We start from the raw sequence: 22,865 nt of genomic DNA, 5'->3' as shown, positions 1-22,865 counted from the left end.
TAATTCTAGCATTGTATTTCTCATAATATGCATTATTCAGAGATATTCATGAATTGCATATTCATGCATGCATGAGCTTTAAGCTGCTCAAAGGCACTGATGCAGCGTGCCGGACAGGGAGTGGTCGCTCGTGGACCGTGCCTGTATGCTTTGATCCCATTCGGGTTATAAGACACGCCGGGTGTGATGCCGCAGCTCGGGTCAGACGAGGCTTCACACGCTCTCATGTCACCTCCATTAAACAAAGTAGAAACCTCCTCCAAAATGCTTGACCTTGATGCTAGCACAAGACAGACAAGCCCTTCTGCATTTATCCAGAAGCTCTCAACAGTAATCGGCAGCTCAGCGAGTCCGAGGTTGTTTTGGGGGCCCGGCCAAAGAATGTTGCATTCAAATGATCACTGCCCCTGGGTCCCAGAGGTATTCATTACAGACTGAATTGCTTTCGTTGCCTCTCTCACACAATCCCAGACTAGATGGCAAATGAAAAGCCGATTGGGAAAAAATAGGGCACCTTATTAAGTTTAACTACTGTAGCATTTAACCTGACATCTTCATTATTCAAAATTACATTATAAAAAAGCCGCCTCATCTGCAGGCGCAGGTTATCGTTGTTTACTTTTCCTTTTGCTGTTCTTTGGCAATTTAATTGGTTGAAGGGCATGACAACATGTTGGAGCGCTCCTCGTGCCACATGAAGCTCTGGGTAATGATCCACAGCCAATCCTGGAGTGATCATTTAAATAGAGTAGTTTTGTTTCTGCGAAAGGCAAATACCTTAAAGTGTTGCCCAGAAAAAAAAAAACTTTTGAAAAGTTGCACCTAATGCCCCTTTCACACAGAAATGGCAGTAAATTACCGTAAAATTACTAGAATGACTTTACCAGTAAATACACAAATATGCTCTTCACACAAGCAACTGCGTTCTGACTTTTTACCATTAAGAGACCATTCACAGAACAGCACCAAAATACCGGTCAATTCTGTGATGTCAGTCATCGGAAAATTATCTTTAAACTCTGTGCCGTTGTCTTCATTAGCCCACATGAAGAGAAGCGCTTTCGTTTCACTATCTGTTCAATTTGACAGCATTATTTTTGACAGGCATAAGGGGGTGATTACACAAAACACGTTTTTGCTGAGCCGCAGCGCTAATGAATGAAAAAGAAGGCTTGAGCTGCGAGACATGGCACAACGGTCAAAGATGTCCGTCTAGCGCATATTTACATTGAAAAACTATTAAAAAGCATTAACATTTTAAAAAACGTAAAATTTTTTTAAAGAGTATCAATCTCAATAAGAACTTTATGATTGGCCCAAAGCAGTGCATTCAGACCTCGTACATACTCATACCGGTAATCTTCATTCTTTGTTCACACACAGCATTATACCAGTAATTTACTGGTAATGGTACAACTTCTCATACTGGTAAATGGCCAGAACTGATTTACCAGTATTTTTTTTAAAAAAGGTCCTGTTCACTCACAGCATTATACCAGTAATTTACTGGTAATGGTACAACTTCTCATTCTGGTAAATGGCCAGAACTGATTTACCAGTATTTTTTTAAAAAAAGGTCCTGTTCACACATGATCTCTTAACAGTAATTTACCAGTAAAGACTGTACGGTATGTGTGAAAGGGGATTAACTGTCACCTTCCTGATAGCGTGACGCTTGGCGCTCTTTATTTTTACTGACTTTTTTTCCTATTCTACATATTTTAGTAATCATCATAAATTAGGTATCATTCGAAAGCTTAAAAACTCAAATTCCTTTTTTTTTCTAATCTTGACAAAACACAAATCGTCAGAAAGATCAGAGACTTAAGGTTCTATATTTGGCAACTGTTTTGTGATAGAAGTGATATTCTGACAGAAATGTATTAATTCGTCACAGCAGAACAGGTCACAAAACATTTAATGGAATATGGGTGTCACCAGGTGGCTATTTTTGGTATAGCACCTTAAAATCTTTGGGAACTTACATTTTTGTGATATCAACTTCAAATTTGGAACACAACTTGGTTAGACATATGGTTTTGATTTTATAGCAATTTTATAGTAAAAATTATTTTGTGAAATATATATTTTGTATAAAATACAAAATGTTTAGTACAGTACATTTGTTTCACAGTAAACCTAAACTTTTATAACTTTTTTACACTTTCATTTTTTGAAGTGCAATAATAAGAGTGTCTTCTTTAAAAAGAGACCAACCTGTATTCCAAAGCATTTATGAATTACTGCCATTTAAGTTTGGAAAGTGCATTTTCACATTTATGCAGTAAAGGGATAAATGCCCAAGAAAAAAGACACAGTTCATTTAATACTCATTGATATTTTTGCACAGATACTGGGGAATATTGTCACATTTTATGGGGTAAATTGTCACAATGAAAATGCCACTGTCAATTATAGGAAGTAGCCTACTGTTAAAATCATTAAAACAATTTTGAAACACAAAACAATCAATGAATCTTGTGCTGATATAAAATGTTCCAAATGGCAACATGTGACAACTTACCAGAGTACAATTTTAGAAGATAAAACTCGCAAAAATTAATAATAAAAAATAACATTTATTATTAAGAAAATTAATAATAACCAAAAAAACAAGAATGCATTTATTTTTCTACATTTATTTAAAATGTTTTTGTGTTCTTTTTCATATCATTTATCATGTTTATAAATGTATTTTATTATTACTAAAATTATAAAAAAAATATATTATTCAAAATTGAAGTGGTTAGGGGTTTGAAACCAACATACAAAACCACATCTAGAGATAAAAAAACATTTGATTTAAAAACTGGAATACAGCTTCCCCAGTTGACAACTAGCCTCAGTCTCACCCATCCTTCTAAATCGACAGAAAGCGTCTCCTAAATTTGTTTTAATGCATTTTGTGGCATAATGATGGACCGTATATCTTATCTCAAAATGTGCTTTTTCTCATCCACCTCATATCTCAGTACATGTGCTCTTCTTTCATAATGACGAGCTGATTTACGCCTGTCAAGATGGAAGGCTTATAAACAATTCACATCTCCATTGTGAGGCTACAGTAATTTAATGCATAATTTCTGCTGGTGAAGCATTTCTGCCACTCATTCACTACACTATGTTAAAAACACAAGAGTTCTCTCTCCTTTCTTTCCTTATTGTCAGTGTAAACCGCATCAGATCCATGACTATTCCCCAAGTTTATTTCACTTTCCCCCTCCGCTGTGAAGCTTTGATTGACTGCTGGCTGTGAAGTCGCCCATAGACAATGATTCCATACAGCCATCATGACCATCATCAGTAATTGATAGTAGATTTAAATGACTCTCCTGCTCATTTGCCATTCATCTCCCACCAGTCCCATTACCCTTGTGCTATTTGACAGGCAATCACCTCCCTGAGAGATTTGTTGTCCAGTCGAAATGATGTCACACGAAAATGGACAAGGACTTGCACGTTGTGGATCTCAAATTTGTCATTTTCTTCTCCTTCCCCTCCTTTGCATGTAATGTGAATGAGGGTTGGTCGGAAACTATGTGTCATCCAAAGTCCTCATTTACACTGAAATTGTTGTTTTTCTTCCATGTTCCATTTATTGTTAAATGAAAGATAGCCTTTTAGAGGAAAACCGCACACCTAAATTATGTTAAAATTATACGTAGCGATCTGAATGTAGCTGAATTATGAATAGTAAACACTGAACTGAATGTACAGGTAATTTCCCACAATCCTGACTCAGAATTTATTTTCATTTATACATATGTATTATATATATATGACTCAGAATATATTCATTTAGTTCATTTCGAATGATCTGATTCAGGTTTCAATAGATGATGCAAAAATATTTAAATTACCAACAACGTGACTACAGATTGAAAAATGAAGGATGTTTAAACAAGAAGTTGGAATTGGAAAAATGAACTGACTCGTAGCACATTGCTTCAGAAAACGCATTTATTCAGATTAGCTGGAACTTTTTTTGCAGTTTCCAGTTCAATAAGTAGATCAGCATCAGATGACAGCATGTTTTGATATGTTTGTACTCGCGGCCTCATCTAACGTCTTCTTTTTCACAACAAAAAACACACAGATGTAGGAAATGTTTGCAATATCTCTTAATTTTTGTGCATTTCACTTTTTTTCAGAGCCACACACCACAGCACAGGGTTATTTATTTCCTGTGTTCTCTTTCTTGGCTGCCTGTTTACGCACCTCAGTGTCACAAAAAAAGGAAAGTGTAAAAAAAGAAAGACAGGATACCAAGAAACATCACGTTCCGTTAGAACACATAAACAATCGCACCTCGACTCGAGCCGACAAAACTGTTATCCATTCCTGCTCTTATTTATTTATATAATTTTTACCTGAAAATAATAATTTATTTTTCTTCTTTCGACAATAATTACACAAATAAGTACATTACTCGCATGTATCAACAGCAATGCAAGCCACTGCAAACAGTCGTCTTGTTCTATGTGATTTATTTTTTTTCATTTGGCAGTCAAATCATTCCTCTAAGGGCCTTACTGTATGAATTATGCCAGCATATTTCCCGCAAACAAACGCAGACATCTGTGAGGCACAACACAATCAAATATGCAAATGAGCATGATACATTGGCTTTTAGAGGCAGAAGTAGGAAGCTCATTAAAACGATTATTGCAATCCTTAAAAGTAACAGTTGGACCGTTATTTGAGTTGAGTTTGAATTTGGAACCAATTTCATACCTAATTGCCTGTAGTTGGCTGTCTGACAGGTTCATTTAGTTTGCTGCAAATAAAAGCTATGTATTAGAGATAATAAAGCAGAAAAGAGAAGCCCCTTTCAAGGTAAAAAAAAGAAAAAAGAAAGAGAGAGAGGGATCGTTTGAGTCATTTCGAGTCAGAGGCTGAGGCATATTCACGGTTAGCGTTTCGTGAAGTGTTCGCCATGATGTGTTTTCCGGCTTGCCTTTGGTACCGATGATAAACTTCATCTCTATGCCTTCTGATAACTGTATATATTTTTCTACAGTATTTTACTCCAAGGGAGTGTTTACCGAATAATTTATGATTTTGCTTGGATTTGTACAGCCTTTCATCTCCTTATCTGCTTTACATCTTTTTCATCACAGTCTAAACTGACAGGGGCTGGAGGAGGCAGCGTGCAGGACGGGCTGTTTTAAGGCAGCCAAAGCAAACTTCACAGCCAAGCACAAGTGACTGTTCAGCCTCATAAAAGCAGCCTTTTGTTATAGTCTAATGAGATTGATTGACCATTTGCATATAATTTTACTTCCTCAAAGGCTCAAATAGTATGAATGGATCACTGTAATGTGCAGTACACTTTGATGTACTTTATTCAGCATTTGATTTGCTGCGTATATAGTTGTGATTAGTCTTTTTTCTGTTATTGATACAGCGTGAATCATTGCCATAGCAGGATCGCTTCAGTGGCAGAATATAGAACATCAAAGAATGTTGGTTTTCAACAAGATTTTTCTGTTCGTGCTGTAACCCATTTTATTCTCTTATTTATAAGTATCAAATGGACAGTCTGTCCTTGTTCTAGCCTACGGGTGACCCCCTGTTGTGCAGTATTTCAAACTAACTGTTTGGAAAGCCTTTTCATGCTGCCTTTGGAGACTCTCTGACAAGAGTGCTCATTGCACTTCACCATCTATTCACTCGCTTTTCCATTTTAAAGTTACAATGTCATTTTTATGTTGGGAGATTTCAAATTTGATACCTTCTTTATCAGGTTATTTTTATATTTACCTCTGAATAAATGATAATAGACATGAAAAATGCATTGTATTCATCATCACTAATGACCAGTCAGAATCATCTTTTGAATTAGATTGTGGTTTTGTAATCAGCCAATCAGTGTTCTGACAGGTCACGTAACCTTTGTGTGCTGTGTCTCTGTTCATTCCAACAGTCCTACCCAGTGCCCAGTCTTGGGGACGAAGACTTCAACATCCCGCCTATCACTCCCCCCACCCTCCCCGAACACATGCTGGCACACTTGCCCGAGTCTGAGTCCGGAACGTACCATCACCTTTGCCCCCCTGTGTCCCAGAACGGACTGCACCCCTTTCACCTGCAAGGAATGGACCTGTCCGGCATGTCGGTCCCCAACATGTTGGGTCAAGATGGCGGTCTGCTCACCAACTCCCTCTCAGTGGTGAGTACTGGTGCTCTCTGTCTAAGACCTGAGGCGTATGGATGCCTAAAAGGATAATTAATGGATACAGTTTAAAAGTAGTAGTCATACTGCGAGATACAAAGCCAAAATTATGAGAAATAAAGTCACAATTGCATGATTTAAAATCCCATTGTGACATATAAAGTCATATTGTCATAAAGTGACACAGCAGCATTTGTGAAATATAATGTAACATTTAGTGATTTTTTGTGATAAATCACATTGTAATTTATAAAGATGAAATTATGAGAATCAAAGTTTCTATATGTCACAAAAGCATTTAGGTACATTGCAAGATATTATTTATATATATATATATATATATATATATATATATATATATATATATATATTTATATATTGTATTGCACATTGTATTGTAATGTGTACAAATCACATTGTATTGCATCTGAAGTATATATATATCGCCTTCCGTTATATATATACTTAAGTATATACTTAAGGTTAAGTATATATATATACTTCAGATGCAAAAGTCCATCTGGCATTTTTCTTTTAAATTAGCATTTTTATCAGGCTCCTATGTTTAGGTATTTTCAAAAATGTCACTGATAGAGTAAAATTAAAAACATACATATGCTCATTTAAAAGAAAATGTCAGAAAAATGTCAGACGGACGTAGAGGTTTTTGCATCAAGAGAAAGCAGTTACAGTTACCTATTTTACATTTTTTGTACTCTGAGGTGGAAATGTGCTTCCATATAATATAGTATGGAAAGGTACAAAAAATACTGTTTCTCTGTGTATGGAGGAAATTTCATTGTAAGATGCACATGCTCTCCTTTGAGATGTCACTAATGCATTTTGCATGACAGAATTACGCAACAGCAAAGTCGTTTCAGTGCCCAAACAATGATTTAATTGACACCAATGAAACACCTCAACAGAGATTATAAGAGGTTGGAGCGGCATATAGAATGATTGAGATAGCACCCAGCAAATGAGAGCTAATGTGATTTAACGCACAGTGAAACAATGCCAAATTCCCCGTTGGATTAAGTTAATTAAATATAATTTAGCATCAAGGCACTCCCCCTAATGCATTCTGCTTGCCATGTAGCTGTACTAGATAGTTGTACAGTACATTCAAAAACTGTATATTTAAAAAAATTTACTTTTGAATCCTAGAAAAATAAATAAATCAAAGTATATGGTTATTTCAATATAATAATTCATTATTAGAATATCTGTGCATGACATTATTTATATTAAGATTATTATATTAGATTTAATATTTGATATAAATATAGATTACATAGTAAAATGATTTTATTTGGTTTGCTAACTTATTTTTTCACCTCATGCCTTTCTTGTATTATATTGATATTAATTACAGACATCTACAAATCGCTGCCACTTCTGCAGAAATGAAACCCAAACCTTAAATTTTGGTTAGGTGCAAGAAACCTCATAATGTTATTATGACACATATGAAGTGTTGGTGAGCTGTGACTAACTGTGGTTGAAGATGAATGCGAGATGTGCTGCTGATCTGACGCTCGAGTCAAACTGAAACTTCTCCTCTTCATCATCTCTCACCTATTGTTTTCCACATACTTCATGTATGAGGGCCAAACCTAAATATTGAGCCTTGTTTTTGTGCAATTTTTAAGATCTTGACCTTTATTTATTTGATATTCGCACAAATGATTTATCGGAAGGCGAAATTACAACTGCCGTAAGAGGGAAAAATGGTACGACCAATATTTTCGATTCCTTTGTTACTCTTTTTGGGAAAATGCACCTTCGTATTGCCCCTCTTAAACTTACATCAAATAGATTTTTAAAGAATAACATACACATGGGTGGGTAAAAAAAAACACACAGAGTGACATGCACACTGAAAGATATTGAGATTCACAAAGGCATTTGTTCTTTTCACCTTAATGTTCTCAGTGCTTGGAGAACATCCATTTAGAGCGGCTATGAATTATGGTTGCCAGGCAACGGGACAGAGAGCTTGTAGCTGCAGTGGAGAATGAAAGAGCTAGCTGATGGAATTAATTTTCTCTCAGCATTAGCCTGTTGGAGCTGCCTTCTCTGGTGGAACAGAGAGTGCATTTATGTGCCTCTCACATTTTGCATTCATTGTATAGGTCTCAGAGCTTGCATTGTTTAGCCAGCAGAGATAGTTGAGTGAAATGTGCTTCACCTTAAAAACTGTTAGATTAAAAGGAAAATTATCTCATAAGGTTTCACCATCCCTCCCCCTCGTTCCATTAAAAAGAATGAAAGTAAATGCCAGAGAATAGCTAAATGGATCCTCTAGTCCCGAGAAACGAGGAAGGCTTCTTTTTAAACGTATAATGTGAGAGATGAGATCTCATCGGGCCGTTCTGATGAGCTCGGTGATTCGCATGAAACGCGACGAATTTATTGGAAATGCTCAGGTGAAGTTTGCTTTCCAGAAAGCCACATGTCCGCTTAAATAAGCACAAGTTGATGTGTGTAAAATGTGCAAATCTAAACAGAGCTGACAGCGGAGGAGAGAGAGAGAGGGCGTGAGCGGTAAAAAGCTTCGAGATCGTCCATCATCAGCGCAAAAGCCACTAAATCCTCATCCAGCAGTGGCCTAAATAAAAAAAAAGGAACAGTAATGGACATAAATCTCCATTTATTGCAAATTTGCAGCAAAGCCTACAGTTTGCAGCTCTTTGCTGTGCACTGCAAAACATTCGAGACCTTGAAAGTGCAGCGTGACAAGCTACTTCTATTAGACTGCTTTTGCATAGATCATTTACAGTGAAGTTTAATAAGAGACAGGTATTTGCATGCGTTTGTGGAAAATTCAAGCGAAAGCAATTAAACACTGGCATGTCCAAATGACAGATGGCGTAATACGACTTTAAGCTTTTATACTCCAAATTACCTCACTTCTCATACGTACTCCTGCATGTCATAAATATTGGGTGTTTTCCATCGTGTAGACTGTGACAAGCTATTATTACTAATAAAAAATAACAGCGATTCTGAAGCGGATTAGCTTCAGAGGAAAGAAATTAATAGCTAAGATTATGCCAGAATATATTTCAAATTCATTCGAACGATCGAAAGGGTAAACAAAAAGCCAGTGTGTGTTTTAGCTTATAAAGATCTACAGTAACACAAGGACATGAAATACACCCTCATTACTCTGCCTGAAAAAGTCCTTATCATTGGGCTGTGGTTTTATTACCCAGAGCAAACAATTGGCTCTGATCTAGTCCAGCACTTAAGCTATTTATACCTTTTTAATGGAAACAGAAGGACATGAAAGTGCCCCTGAAGTGACAGCCGGAGTAAAGTAGACATTATTTTCCTCCCTTTAAAATGTCATTGGACTCCATGGAAAGCTGGGGTTCTCGCGTCCCTTTCATACGTCTCTGTCGTGCACTATAGGAAGATAAGCATGCAAATAGTCTCATACTGTACGTGTGATTACAATTTGCCCTGTGATTTAAAGGAAATTGATATCAAATGAGTATGACCTCCCTTGCAGAACGGGTCAGTGGATCTGATGAAAAAACAGCCAGCCCAGGCAGCCATTTGTTATTTAAAACTTAAAAAGTGCAGAACAGGCAACCTTTAGGGCTTTTGTCTGTGACCTCGTCACGTGACCTCTATTCATCCCTGGCAAGCCTTTGTCCTCTGTGTGGTGGAGATTAATGGTGAGCTCAGATGATAAATACCATCACAACCTCACTCTGACAAATGCGATTTGAGGGTTTTTTCCGCAGCCATGTTGATCCTCTTGTCGTAAAGTTTTTCTCATTGGGAAATTTCACTAGTTATTGTATGATTAAACAATTTGTCTTTGATTTCACTCTTAGTTTCTGTCAGAAAGCGTGTCCTGCCTCTAAGTTTTGTTTTACCATGAAAAAGAAAGGTGACCTTTAATAGCGTGCATGGTTTTCAAGTTGAAGTGTGTTTTCACACACAAAACTGACCACATTGTCTTATTAACCCACACAAGGTGGGTATTGTCTGGGTTAACTAGCAGAAAAAAGTCCCCCTCAAGGAAAGACAGATGTTTCACAAGAAATCGAGTGGGATGGGTTAAAACATTGGAAACACGGAGCGTGTTAACGAGGTGTGTACATAAAGGTGAACGCATTTCGCTGAAAAACGAAACTTTCTCCTGTCCATTAACATTGTAATGGTTAAACAATAAAAAGTTGAACAGATTTCCACTGCGATTCCCCCCCCCCCCCCCCCCCCGAGCCATTTCATGAGAACTTGACATTTTCACCAGTGTCAGTTTATGATTAGTCAGTTAACCGCTAAAACCTCTTGTATTAGAGGTTTTCCTCCCCATTGCTGTTTAATGTTATGTCATTAGTCCTTTGCAACTAAATCAATTGCGTTTGGATGTACGCTGAATTCTCGGAAATTAATAGTTTATCAGATGCTTCATGACATGACATAAAAACACTTTCATGTATTCAACTGAATAAGTTGAACATATGAACGTGCTATTGGCTGAAAATCAAACTGTATATATATATTTCTATTAAACTGTAAAATAAAACTATACATATATAGTATAAAATATATAATTTAATAATATAAATTAAACTGTATAAACTCTAATATATAATCAACTTAAAATTTTATTTTATTTGAATTACTTAATTGAAACTTAAAAAATTTAAAACCACCCAGAACACCCTAATATCATGGCAATTACTTTTTTTAGGACAAGCACCACTCAATAATAGACTGATAGAAGACAATTCCAGTATATTTAGTGTATTGAGGGTTCAGAGTGTCTGAAGTGTTTATGTGGGGAGGGAGACACAGAGTCACCTGTCTTTCAGAGCAATGCCTGTGGCCTCTAACCCCAAAGCTCCACCTGTCGGGGGCATTGTGCGGCATACAATGGTGGGCGTGGGGTACATTTCAGGTCACCTGTTGCTTCAGACAGTATCAGGTGACAGACTACCACTACAGGGCTTGTCCTTGTCGGAAGTGATTTATCCCCCAGATACAGTGTACAAAAGCAATGTTTTATACACCCTGATACAGCCTAGCATTCACAGCAGCAGGAAGGTGAAAATATAAACCTGTCATAAGGTATGGATGGAGATATTAAGTGCTAGTTAACATTAGGATTATCCTTGTATGTATAGGTAGTCCTTTCGTGAATTCAATTGTAACATTTTTGTGAGCTTAGTTTTAATAAGTAATAATCATTTTATTTAATAAGTAATAATATTAAATAGTGCTCAGTCGACAACTGAATGCAAAGTGCCTCACCGTAAGCTTTTTGTTTTATTAAAAAATTTAAAATGTAAAAATTCCTTATTCAAATTATTTTTGTGGTAATCAACATCATGCTACAAATGCTGCTGATTGAGATTCACTTCTGTTTGGTTTAGTTATTTGAAATATTAATTTTAACACCTATGTATATTTGTTTAAAATAAAGTTTTCTTTTAATCTTCCAGATGCAGCAGATGGTCAACTCTGACTCGCGTTACGGCGGCCACCCTCAGGTGGATACGCATAGACCCAGGATCCAACCTGGCATGGTTCCTCAAGGTCAGCTGACCACAATCAACCAGTCACAACTTAATACTCAGTTGGGTCTGAACAACAACAATGGCACCCGTGGATCCCCATCTCCACCTGAGAGCAAGTCCGCCACACCTTCCCCCTCCAGCTCCGTGCATGAGGACGATGCAGATGATGCTGTCAAGGTGAGAGAGGGAGCTTTACCCATTCTATGATCTCATGAATATAAAAGCTTATCTTCCTCACACACACACACACACGCTCAGGTACTATTTTATGCACTGTGGCAAAATACTGTGTATTCAAAGGAATGAGTCATTGCTGACCTTTCAGTAAGTTGTTCTGCCATGTTTCCTTAAACACAGATTTGCTAAGACACTGATCTGCCTCAAGTCTGTTCTTCACAGCCCAAATACAGCACATTTTCTCCAAAACTCCACATCAATACTGATCCTCCTGATAGTGTGGCCGTCTGTGTGCTCTGCTAAGATATTTTTGTATTGTTTCCTAACATGGAAGACACGGTTCAGCATTAAAAAAGTCAGGAGACATACACCATCACAATTACAACAGTAGCTACTCATGTTGATGTAAAGTCTCACCGTCACAAATTTCAGGAAATTTTAAAAGTCATATCACAATCAAACCTGATATTTGAATTACTTCAATCTTAAAATATCATGGAAATGGATATAGTTCGGACTGTTACAAGTATGAAGCTTTGGCTGGTGATTAATTGTCATTCAAGTAATTTAATTAAATGTCTGTTTTGTTAATTAAACAGTTAAAGTATTAAAGGGTAAACTTAATACACATACACCTTAAGATATATTTATTCACACTGAACTTGGAAACATTTATGATTTATTTGAAGGCTTTTTAAAAATATATATTGCACAGAGTAGAACATAATATTTTACATAAAAAATAAATAAATATAAACTAAAATATTTAACTTCAATAAAAAAGTACTATTTCTAAATGAAATGTACATTTATGGTATTTATACATGCAAATAAAATTCCCTTATTTGGATAGTCCGATATGATAAGGAATGTGTACAGTGATCACAATCCATAATCAATGATAATTGTGAACAAATGATTATGTAATAATCAAAATGCCCTATAGCCAAAATAATTTTTTCAAGTTATCCTCAGTTCTAAAATTAATATTTAATTAGCTAGAAATATTTCTTTGTCAGTGAAATCTTTATACATTTTTTTTTTAAATATCCTTAATCAGAGATGACAAACAGTTGCAAAAGTCATGGAAATTCGTTGGTAAAAACGCGTGGGAACCCAGTATATATACGACTAAAGCGCGGAAGTCATTAAAATTTAAAAAATAGCTCCAGGCTTTTGAACAAGGCTCACTAACTAGCTTTAGGAAGATGATTCATTCATAAAGCTGTTATTATGTCTTAATCTAATTGGATATCTATTGTTTACTATAATGAGCTCCTCTCCTTTCAGATGAATGGGGCAGAGAAGAGAGCAGCCACAGACATGGCCAAGAAGCCCAAAACCCCGAAGAAGAAGAAGAAGAAAGACCCCAACGAGCCTCAGAAGCCAGTGTCAGCCTATGCCCTGTTCTTCAGAGACACACAGGCAGCTATCAAAGGCCAAAATCCTAATGCCACATTTGGAGAGGTCTCCAAAATTGTGGCCTCCATGTGGGACGGTCTCGGCGAGGAACAAAAACAGGTGACTTTCTCTCTTGAATAAACCTTGCCTGTGTGCAAATGTGAAAAAGTTACTTTATCTTGCTGTGATCTTGTTGCTGACTCATAAAGACTGAGGTAATGTAGCAGGCATTAGATTACTCAGTGCTTCTATATACACAGCACATGTTTTGTTTATTATCTAAAATATTATCTATAATATATATACAATAGTATGTCCGCATAACGATTTGTTTTGACAGCAGATGTGATGACGCACATGTTGGTCAGAACATTTGCTGATTTCCCCTTGTGCAATCACAGAATAACATTGTCTCCAAAGTGGTGTTGTGGTCTAACATCAGCGCGGTTGTGCATGTAGGGGAAGTCTTAAAGTCAGGTGTGAAAACAGTGCAATATGTGAGATATGTTTTTTTTTTTTTTATTGGAATATAACAAAGAAAAGTTTTGTGGGGCCTGCTAATCGCTTAATCAAGTTTCAGTACACATTTAGCAGGAATACAGTCTGTAATGTTGAGTTTTGTTTTAACCACCAAATGGCACCAAATGGCTATTTAAAGCATTAGGGGTTTCAGCAAAAAAAATAAAAAATTTATTTTATTGTATTCTGAACAGGTTTAAAAGTTGATTCTCAAGTCACTATTTAAAATGAATAGTTCCTCTCATACTACTTGAAATATTACAAGTAGCTAATTAAAAAAACTGTCCTCATAAAAAAGTGTTCCACAGAAGAAAGAAAGCCATACAGGTTTGAAGTAACATGAGGATTTTCAGTTTTAGGTGAACTATCCCTTTAAGGTACACATTAGATCATGCAGTCAGTTAACAATTACTTTTTATTTGCTGTGCATTAAAGCAAATATGTTGTGTATATCAAAGTGAAATATTGGACCTTATGTAGTACAGTAAATACCCTTGTGAATGTTTAAAAAATGTTTAATAATCAAGGTTTCTTTTAAGATTGAAAGCAGTGATGATGAAAAGGATTAGCACTTATATTAACACCTAGACTCTTGTTTAGGGTGTGAACTTAGGTTTTGAAGAATGACTTGACTTCCAGATTTGCTTCTGATTTCAGAATAAACACAACTGAAAGTACCCATTTCTCTCACCGAAGCCACCAGTCAGCATCTACAGTCATTCTTTTATTTTTTGTAGTCGTTGATTCACTCATTTTTACTATGTAAAACACTCAGCCGGTGAAGCTGATGAAAACACTTAAAAGTACTTTTCCTCAGGAGAGGATGTTTGCCTGATAAAAGAACATCATGTCTCTCTGCTGTTTTTGTCTTTCTCTATCGCTCTCTTTTGCTCGTCTTTTTAGTAGAGGTCTATTGGCTGATGTAATAACAGCACAGATGTATTGATGGGCAAATAATTACACATATGCCCCAACTGAAAGGGAAATATGGACAGTCCATAAAGGCAGAAGAACAAGCGATGGATAAAGTGGGCTGCACTCAAGCACCATTTCAGCGCTCCAACAACAATTACGCATTATGGCTCATAAATGGACTGCCATTAGATCCCATTTCTAAGAATAATTGTGCACAGGAACATGAAGAACAGCTTTGGCCTCTTAATATATTTTTTCTTTGTTTGTTTGTTTTATCATGGCAGGTGTACAAGAAAAAAACAGAAACTGCAAAGAAGGAGTACCTCAAACAGCTGGCTGCGTACAGAGCGAGCCTCGTGTCTCAGGTACGTAAATTACTCTGGATCATTGATATGCGTACGCGCTTTATAATCGCGACGTTTGAGAAGGGACATTTCGAGATGTTCTCGTTTGGCAGCTTAGAGATGTTTTTGAGACTCCTCTCGCACACCTGAATGGAAATATTATGAAGACAGCGTTATAAAAACATCTCACGCTGTCGTAGCTTGCAAGAAATCCAATATTATTTAATAAATGTTGCAACGTTTGAGGCATACAACCTGAATGGAAATATTACGAGTAAGACTAAGGGGAATACAGAGAGATATATTTTTATTTTTATTTATACATTCATGCAATGTATTTGCAATTTAGATTTTATACACATAAAGTATTTCTACATATATATTTAAAATGGATATAAAATTTTGATTTGATGTAATTTATAGCATATATACATATTTAAAAGCAACATTTCAGACATTGAACAGTCATCAGCCATTTAAAAGCAGACAATGACACAATACATGCTTAAAAATAAAACTGTTTAAAACAACAATGCAACCAACAACTGAAATATTTTCGTAACTTTCTCTAGAGCTACAATGACCCAGGCGATGTGAAGGTATCACAGGCCTCTCAGATGCTCGGGCCCAAGCCATCAGTTTTCTCCGGGACAGGTCAGTCTCACCCTGGTCTCTACATGGCTTCTCCGTACCACCAGCAGACAGGACTCAGTCCCCATCTGCCCCAGATGCAGCCAGGCCTAGCCCGGGGTGGCACATCCCGGCCCAGCGCGCCCATGAGCATGGGCAGCATGACGGGCTCGTCCCCCCCTCCGCTGCAGATCAGCCCCCCCTTACACCAGCACCTCAGCCTCCACCAGCACCAGCACCAGCAGCAGCACCAGCACCAGCAGCAGCTCAGCGGCCACCCGATGCCTCTGCACTCCCCATCCATGGCCCAGGTCAGACATTTACTGATACTTTTGCCAATGAATAATGCTTTTTTTTCCTTTTTAGATACATTTGAATTTTGAATAAACTTTGTACATTTTAAGTGAGTTCCTATATGTACACTACTGAACTTTTATTCAGCAAATCTACATTGAAGTGATCAAAAGTGACAGTTTAGACAATGTAACTAGATAGTCTATTAAAATAAATGCTGTTCTTTTTAACTTTCTACTGTTTTCAACATTGATAATAATAATAAATGCTTATTGAGCAGCAAATCAGCATATTAGAATGATTTCTGAAGGATCATGTGACACCGAAGACTGGAGTAATGATGCTGAAAATTCAGCTTTACCATCAAAGGAATAAATTACATTTGAAAATTTATTCATTTACCAATTTAAATTGTAATTACAGTTTTTAGTGTTTTACAGTATGTTTTAGCAAATAAATGCAGCCTTTGTGAGTATAAGAGACATTACATCTTTAAAAAAAAAAGTGCTAAAACGAAAAAATATGAAGTCATAATTTTTATTTTGCCATGGCACAAAAATTATATTTATATAATATAATTAATTTAGCTTTTTATGACTGTGTACACATACGCAGTTTTTGTTGCCATATCAGTTGACCACTAGTCCCCACATCCAAAAACCATAATATTTAAATAAATACTTTAAAACAAATTTAAAGTTAGCATGAAATTTTATCTAAATCGACTCAAATTCGCTTTCTTAATATGTTGTCTTGCCGTACTTAATGTGAACAATTCACAGTAACACTTAATTTTACAGTGTCCTTGTTGCACGTGCTACATGTAGTTACTATAGTAATAACTATAAATGATGCATAATTACATGCAACTAACCCTACAACAAACCTAATAGTAAGTACACGTAGTTAATTAATATTACTCAGTACTTAAATGTAATTACACTGTAACAAGGACACCTTAAACTAAAGTGTAACCCAATTCACCCCACCCATCTAACCATGTAGAGGGCACTTTTCACCATCCGGTCAATTCCTAATGGATAGAATCAAGACCCTCCCTAGATATTTCTTCTTCTATTGTGAAATATGTCACATTTAGGATGTAAAATGGGTTGTGCACTCTATTTCATGTTGACTTTAATCAAGAAAGACATTAGCAGCCTTTTCACTGTTATTAAAGCAAGACTAAAAAGAGGCATGACAGACACCAGGCCGGGCCAATTAAAGGATTTGCTCCTCAGCCAATCTATTTTCCATGAACCTCTTCAAGAACCTGCCTTGTCTCATACTTCTCCAATTTCCATTCTACATTATCGTGGAACAGATAGCGGAGAGTATATGTGTGTGTATGAATGTGAGAGTGGAGGAAGTGCTGTTTATGCAGCAGATGCTGCACCGTTTCATTTTTCATCATTTCCGGCCCCTTCAGCCTATCTCTCGCACCGGCGAATGAGGTCAAGAGAAGAACCATTAATATCTGCCAGCTTGTTTTATGTCCACACCGTGCAAAAAAAATCCCAGCGTATCACACAGACAGATTTTCAATTTTCTCTCTGTAATAAACAGATGCATTAGGATTTGGATGTGACTTAAGGTTGCACAGAAAAACTCACATTGAGATTGATGAATACATCAGTGTGGAAGACAAAACGCCTCAGCTATCTGATGAAAACAGTTTTTCAGACTGGGCCGAAGGAAATGAAATTAGTTCTCTGCTAAAGTGTATAGGAGGAGAAGGTTGTTTTTTGAGGACGTAGACAACAGCAAAGCAGAGAAAGCAAATAAAGGATCTAGTCTACCCGGCATTCACACACAAACAACCCCCCAAAAAAATCTAATTAAAGAGAAAACGACCTCTTTTGAAATAACATTCACTGTGTTTATTGCCTGTCCTGTTTTACCGTGTGAGGAAGAAGAGGGTGTTTCAACCGCAGCCCTACGTTAACACCCAGCCTCATTATTAGCATCAGTGCTAATTAAACCCTCCTTTCCCTAATAGAGATCTCAAACAGAGGTGGTTAAAGAGAGGTTTGAAGCCCGAGCCCTGAAACACTCGTGGTGACGGCGACAACGCCGTTAAGAGTTCTGTGTTGATCCGTTTCATGTCTTAATAGCCCTGAGTTGTGCTGGAACTTCAGTGGGATTGAGATGAGGTTGTAATGAGGTCCTAATGAATAGCACCCTTGTGCCTGGAAGCTCTTTAAGAGATGAGCATCAGCTGGGAGGCAGGACTGGCTGGTGCTGGAGAGAAGGAGAGGGCGGAGAATCACATTGTCTTGGGGTAAACAGGGATTAGCTTCATAAAGAGAGATGAATCAGGTGGTCAGGAGAACAGGTGACATGCTATCCAATGACAGCGGTTTGATCTTTCACAGAGGGATGCGCCGCGCCGACATTGAGTGATGAGCTGTTCACGTTTTGATAGGAATCATTAAGGAATGTATAGATTCCATCAAAGACGAAACCAAAAATTCTAATTCAAACTGTTGCCGCAAAAAAGTTCGCCATCCACATTTGAATATGAAAGGCATATTGTTGTAAGTTTCCCTTCCTGTGCCTGCTGGGAATTCTGGGAAACGTTGTATTTAAAAGAGCAACTACTTGATTGAATTTCATGTGCTTCTTTTTTATCAGTCCTCAGCAGGAAAATTAACTATTGCTGTGGATGATCATCGTCATAAGGCAAAAAAAGTGTCTAATTTTCATGCAGATTATAGTGTGAATTTGTCTGAAGTCCAATTTTAGATTACCACAGGGCTCCTTGTATAGCTCTGTCAATCTTTTGGAGGAGAGTACGAATGCTTAAACTTGGCTTTCTCTCCTCCGTTTGGGGAGTTCTTAAGCCTGTTCCGCAGATCCTGCCTTTATGGGAGAGTTTTTAAATCCAAAGGGGAGTAATAATCCTCGTTCATTTTTGCATATTTGTGGAGAGCAAACAAAAACGCGCGGTTCAACTTTTTCGGTGAGCCGAGGCGGGCTGGGGGGAGGTGGGGCGGTGTTGGGGGGGGGGAGGGACACAAAGGGGCAGATGGAGCCTTTGTGATCGAATGAAGGAGAAGAATTTGAGGAACAATTCATGAATAGGTAGAATCTCTGGAGGGGGAAAAAAACGCAGCCACCTGCTGTCTTGCTCTTTCAGGCAGATTCTCTTGTGTACCACTGAGATTAACTTCCTTTTCACATGCAGTCTTTCCTAGGCTAAGAACAGAGAAGAAGTCTTCAAATTAGAATATCTGCTTCGTTTATTTTTCGTCTACCCCCACCGGTCTCGTCGACCACCGAATGCAGTTGCTCATTAATGCTCATTTGAGGCTGCTTGCGTTACACTGTCATCATGTCCACTTCAGATCGCGTAGGATGTTTGCTGGAATTAGACTTGAACGAGCTGTTTTGTGCTTCGCTCGAGTTTATCTCAGAAAAACAGAAATAGTTCAGCATTCTGAATAAATAAATAAAAGTTTTTTCTTTGAAACAAATTAATACTTTTATTCAGCAAATATGCATTACATTGATCAAAAGTGACAGTAAAAATAAATATTTGAAATAAATGCTGTTCTTTTAAACTTTCTATTTATCAAAGAATCCTGAACAAAAACTGCATCACTGTTTCCACAAAAAAATTAAACAGATCAACTGTTTTCAACATTGGTTATAATAAGAAACATTTCTTAAACAGCAAATCAGCATATTAGAATGATTTCTGAAGGATCATGTGACACTGAAGACTGGAGTAATTCAGCTTTGTCATCACTGGAATAAATTACTGTTTAAAACATAATCAAATAGAAAAAAAGCTATAATTATATTTCACAATATTACTGTTTTACTGAATTTTTTATCAAATTGATGCAGACTGGGTGAGCACAAGAGACTTCTTTCAAAAAAAATTTGTTTTAATCTTTACCGGTCACATATGCGTGGCCAATGACAACATTACTGACCCAAAAATGCCATTCTTATGTAGGCTTTTTTTTCTAATTCTCCCTTTTTTAAATCCTAAAGAAATTCAATCCCAATCTTATTATTACTTAAGTAATAAACTTAAACTTAAATTCCCCACACAAAGCCATTGTATGGCTTCAAAACAACTTCTGAACTGTCCCTGGTCACTACAAGCTGTTATTCTATGGCAAAAGCTGTGTAACCATTCCTTAAAAATGTCTACTTTTGTGTTTTCCAGACAAAAATACCAGCACGACATATTGTGTTGAAATAATTTATTCTGGCATATGAATAATAATTATTATATAACAGAGCCAGCTTGCTTCTCATACCTCTGCAGTGTTTGAACCTTGTCTCTGTGGGACCTGCAGCGTGTAAGATCTCATATGTAATCTGCTATTGTGTTCTTCTCTCTCTCTCTCTCTCTCAGGGTTTCCCCCTTCAGGCAGAGTATCAAAACATGGTAAATGTCACATCCTCCGCCGGACCTGGCCTGTCCCCTTCAATGGACTACCGCACCGGCTGCAGGAACGGACCGACCCAGGGCCTGGACTGGACCCCTGACTACTGCGGCAACGGGTGAGTGGACACTAGTGAGATCAATCAGAATCACTCAGGAAAATAAGCACATTTCTCTGACAGCCATTTTGACTTGTTCGTATTTGCCTTCGCAGGGCTCTGCAGAGGGACAAAGCCCTGTACCTGACCTGATCGACATGTCCAGCCTCACGCTCCTTCACGCTCACAGGACCAAGGCAGTTCCTCATCCCAGTACAGCTATTCAGGGCCTGAATAATTATTCAGGCCTTATTTTAGACTAGACACAATCCACGCATCAGCAAAACAACGTTTGAATGTTTTCTTTCTCATGGCTCACACTTTAGTGCACCCTACCGTGGTGGCTTTGCAATTTCCTTCTAGCTTCTGACATTCAGACCTTTTGGATCTTTAAAATAGAGTTTAAATCATCGAAAGCATGAACATGTAAATTGAATGCTAAAATTTGTTTAAATGCAATCACTTCTCTAATGATATTGACTTACCTCCTACTGTTCCGCGTCCTCATTGCGTACCTAATAAGAGGCCATGTATGGAAAACCCCCTGTAGACGTGTGTTTTATTGGAGATTGTTTATGGTTTTTAAGACGTTGCGTAGGTCAATTTGCCTCGCAGGAAGGTTGTCAATCCATCAGTTCCTAAGCACTTACCGCTGCGTGTCGGAGACTCCAAGCTCTCGCTGACAAACGGCGGAACGAGAACCAAAACAGAACTTCTTTTTTGTACAAAGAGGAAAATCACAATCTGAAGAAAAAAAAAGAAGAAAAAAAAAAGCAACAAAAAAGAATGCGGATGATATGACTCCTGCTTTCGCCCCTCTCTTTTCCACACTCTTTCTCGTCGTATCATTCTTCCTCTCTGTAATGATCTTTTCTAGTCAACTGCCTTAGAAACAGAGTTCTGTTGTAAGTATAAAACAGTCGCTCATAGGAACGTTATGAACGGCCAGACGGGTTGTTTCAAGCAGCCCTCGTTTCAAGTTGTAAATAGAATCTGTGTTACTCCTAGAGTATAAGACTTCATTTTTTTTTTCTAGTAACAATGTGATTTTGAATTGGACCACACCAGTTCGTTTAAAACTCGAAAAGGGATAATTAGCCAAGAGGAGTAGTTTCTTGGCATCGGAAGTCGCCATTGATTGGACCGACAAAAGAGACTAAAGAAGTATTCTTTTCCCAAGTTTAATAAGGTAAAGGTTGATGGCATCAACCGGCGAGGTGGCATGAAATGATTCATTAAGGAAAGTACTAAAGAAAAGTTTATTTTGTATTACACAAAATAATTCTTTTGTATCACTTCTGGCATATTGATTAATTTCATCCAAACTATGTGTATGAAACTGTCAGATGCTTATATGGTGTTAATTAGAAGAAACAGTGGCAGATTGGAGAGTTGCTGTATAACCCTGGCATATGGCTGATCATTTACTATTCCTCTACACTGTGTCTATATGAGATCTTTTTATGGTACTTGTTTGCGCCTATTTATGAAGGAAAAAAAATAACTGTAGGTGTTTTTTGAGTAATTATGTTAGAGTTCCAGGGATGTTTTTCTGTTCATTTGTTTTGACAGAATTGATCCAGGCAACAATGTGAATAATTCTTATTTAGTTTTTATTGTGTTTGAAAATAAATAAAGGCAAACCTGCATTTTTGTGCAGTAATTAATCAACGAGTGTCACGAGTGTTTCATTGCAAGGAATTCAGGGCATAATATTTGTATTGAATATTATTTGAAACATTTCTAACCTCATAATTCCTTTCCGCTGAGAAAGGTCAAGTTTAAGTTTATGTATAATGAACACTAATTCTCTTCCTCACTCGTATCTCATAACTGGGTCACAGTGTTGTTGATACAGAATGTAATAACAACAATCCATTTTCCAACCATGAACACAGCACAAATAAACCTCCCAATGTCAAGACCACATTCCTCTCCTGCCGTACAGCTGCCATAGACTGAATCACTTAGGATTTTACATATTTATCTCGCTCTAAATGGTTCCTTTTGAACTTTTTTTTTACTTTTCAATTTTGTCCTATTTATGTTTATGTCTCCAAAACAGCTGTATATAATATAGCTGTTGCATACTTCATACTCAACCTAATGCATACTGTGTAGGGGATAATGAGAGGAGTCAGTATTTTCTCCTGACAATATCATGTATTTTATTCATGTCTTTCACTGTTGGTTGCTAAAATTTACACACCTGAAATAGTAGGTTCATTATTTAGACTTGTTCGTGCAAGTACAAATCATAAAACAATTATGAACAGCTGATGGTGTTTTATCAGTTGTAGTTTAGGATAAAGCAAGGTCAAAGTTAGGTTTCATAAACAGAACTTCCTCTTGACCTAAAACCCTATTTGG

The 22,865-nt window shown here is 37.1% G+C and overlaps 1 protein-coding gene across 1 annotated transcript in view; it reads left to right on the top strand.

The window, feature by feature from the left end:
• tox (thymocyte selection-associated high mobility group box) overlaps positions 1-22,166 on the top strand; it is a 57,874-nt gene extending 35,708 nt beyond the window's left edge. The window contains exons 4-10 of the mRNA XM_082173868.1: positions 5,927-6,172; positions 11,641-11,892; positions 13,183-13,413; positions 15,012-15,092; positions 15,644-16,012; positions 20,368-20,516; positions 20,612-22,166. Of these exons, the coding sequence (XP_082029994.1) occupies positions 5,927-6,172; positions 11,641-11,892; positions 13,183-13,413; positions 15,012-15,092; positions 15,644-16,012; positions 20,368-20,516; positions 20,612-20,648 (1,365 nt within the window). The 3' untranslated portion in view covers positions 20,649-22,166. The remainder of the gene's footprint in view (positions 1-5,926; positions 6,173-11,640; positions 11,893-13,182; positions 13,414-15,011; positions 15,093-15,643; positions 16,013-20,367; positions 20,517-20,611) is intronic.
• Positions 22,167-22,865: the final 699 nt, after the last annotated feature.

Source organism: Leuciscus leuciscus, assembly GCF_965113295.1.
Source record: "Leuciscus leuciscus genome assembly, chromosome: 6".
In the NCBI taxonomy this organism is placed as follows: Eukaryota; Metazoa; Chordata; class Actinopteri; order Cypriniformes; family Leuciscidae; genus Leuciscus; species Leuciscus leuciscus.
The sequence above is the reverse complement of the archived record's forward strand: the minus strand, read 5'-3'. Positions and strand labels throughout refer to the sequence as shown.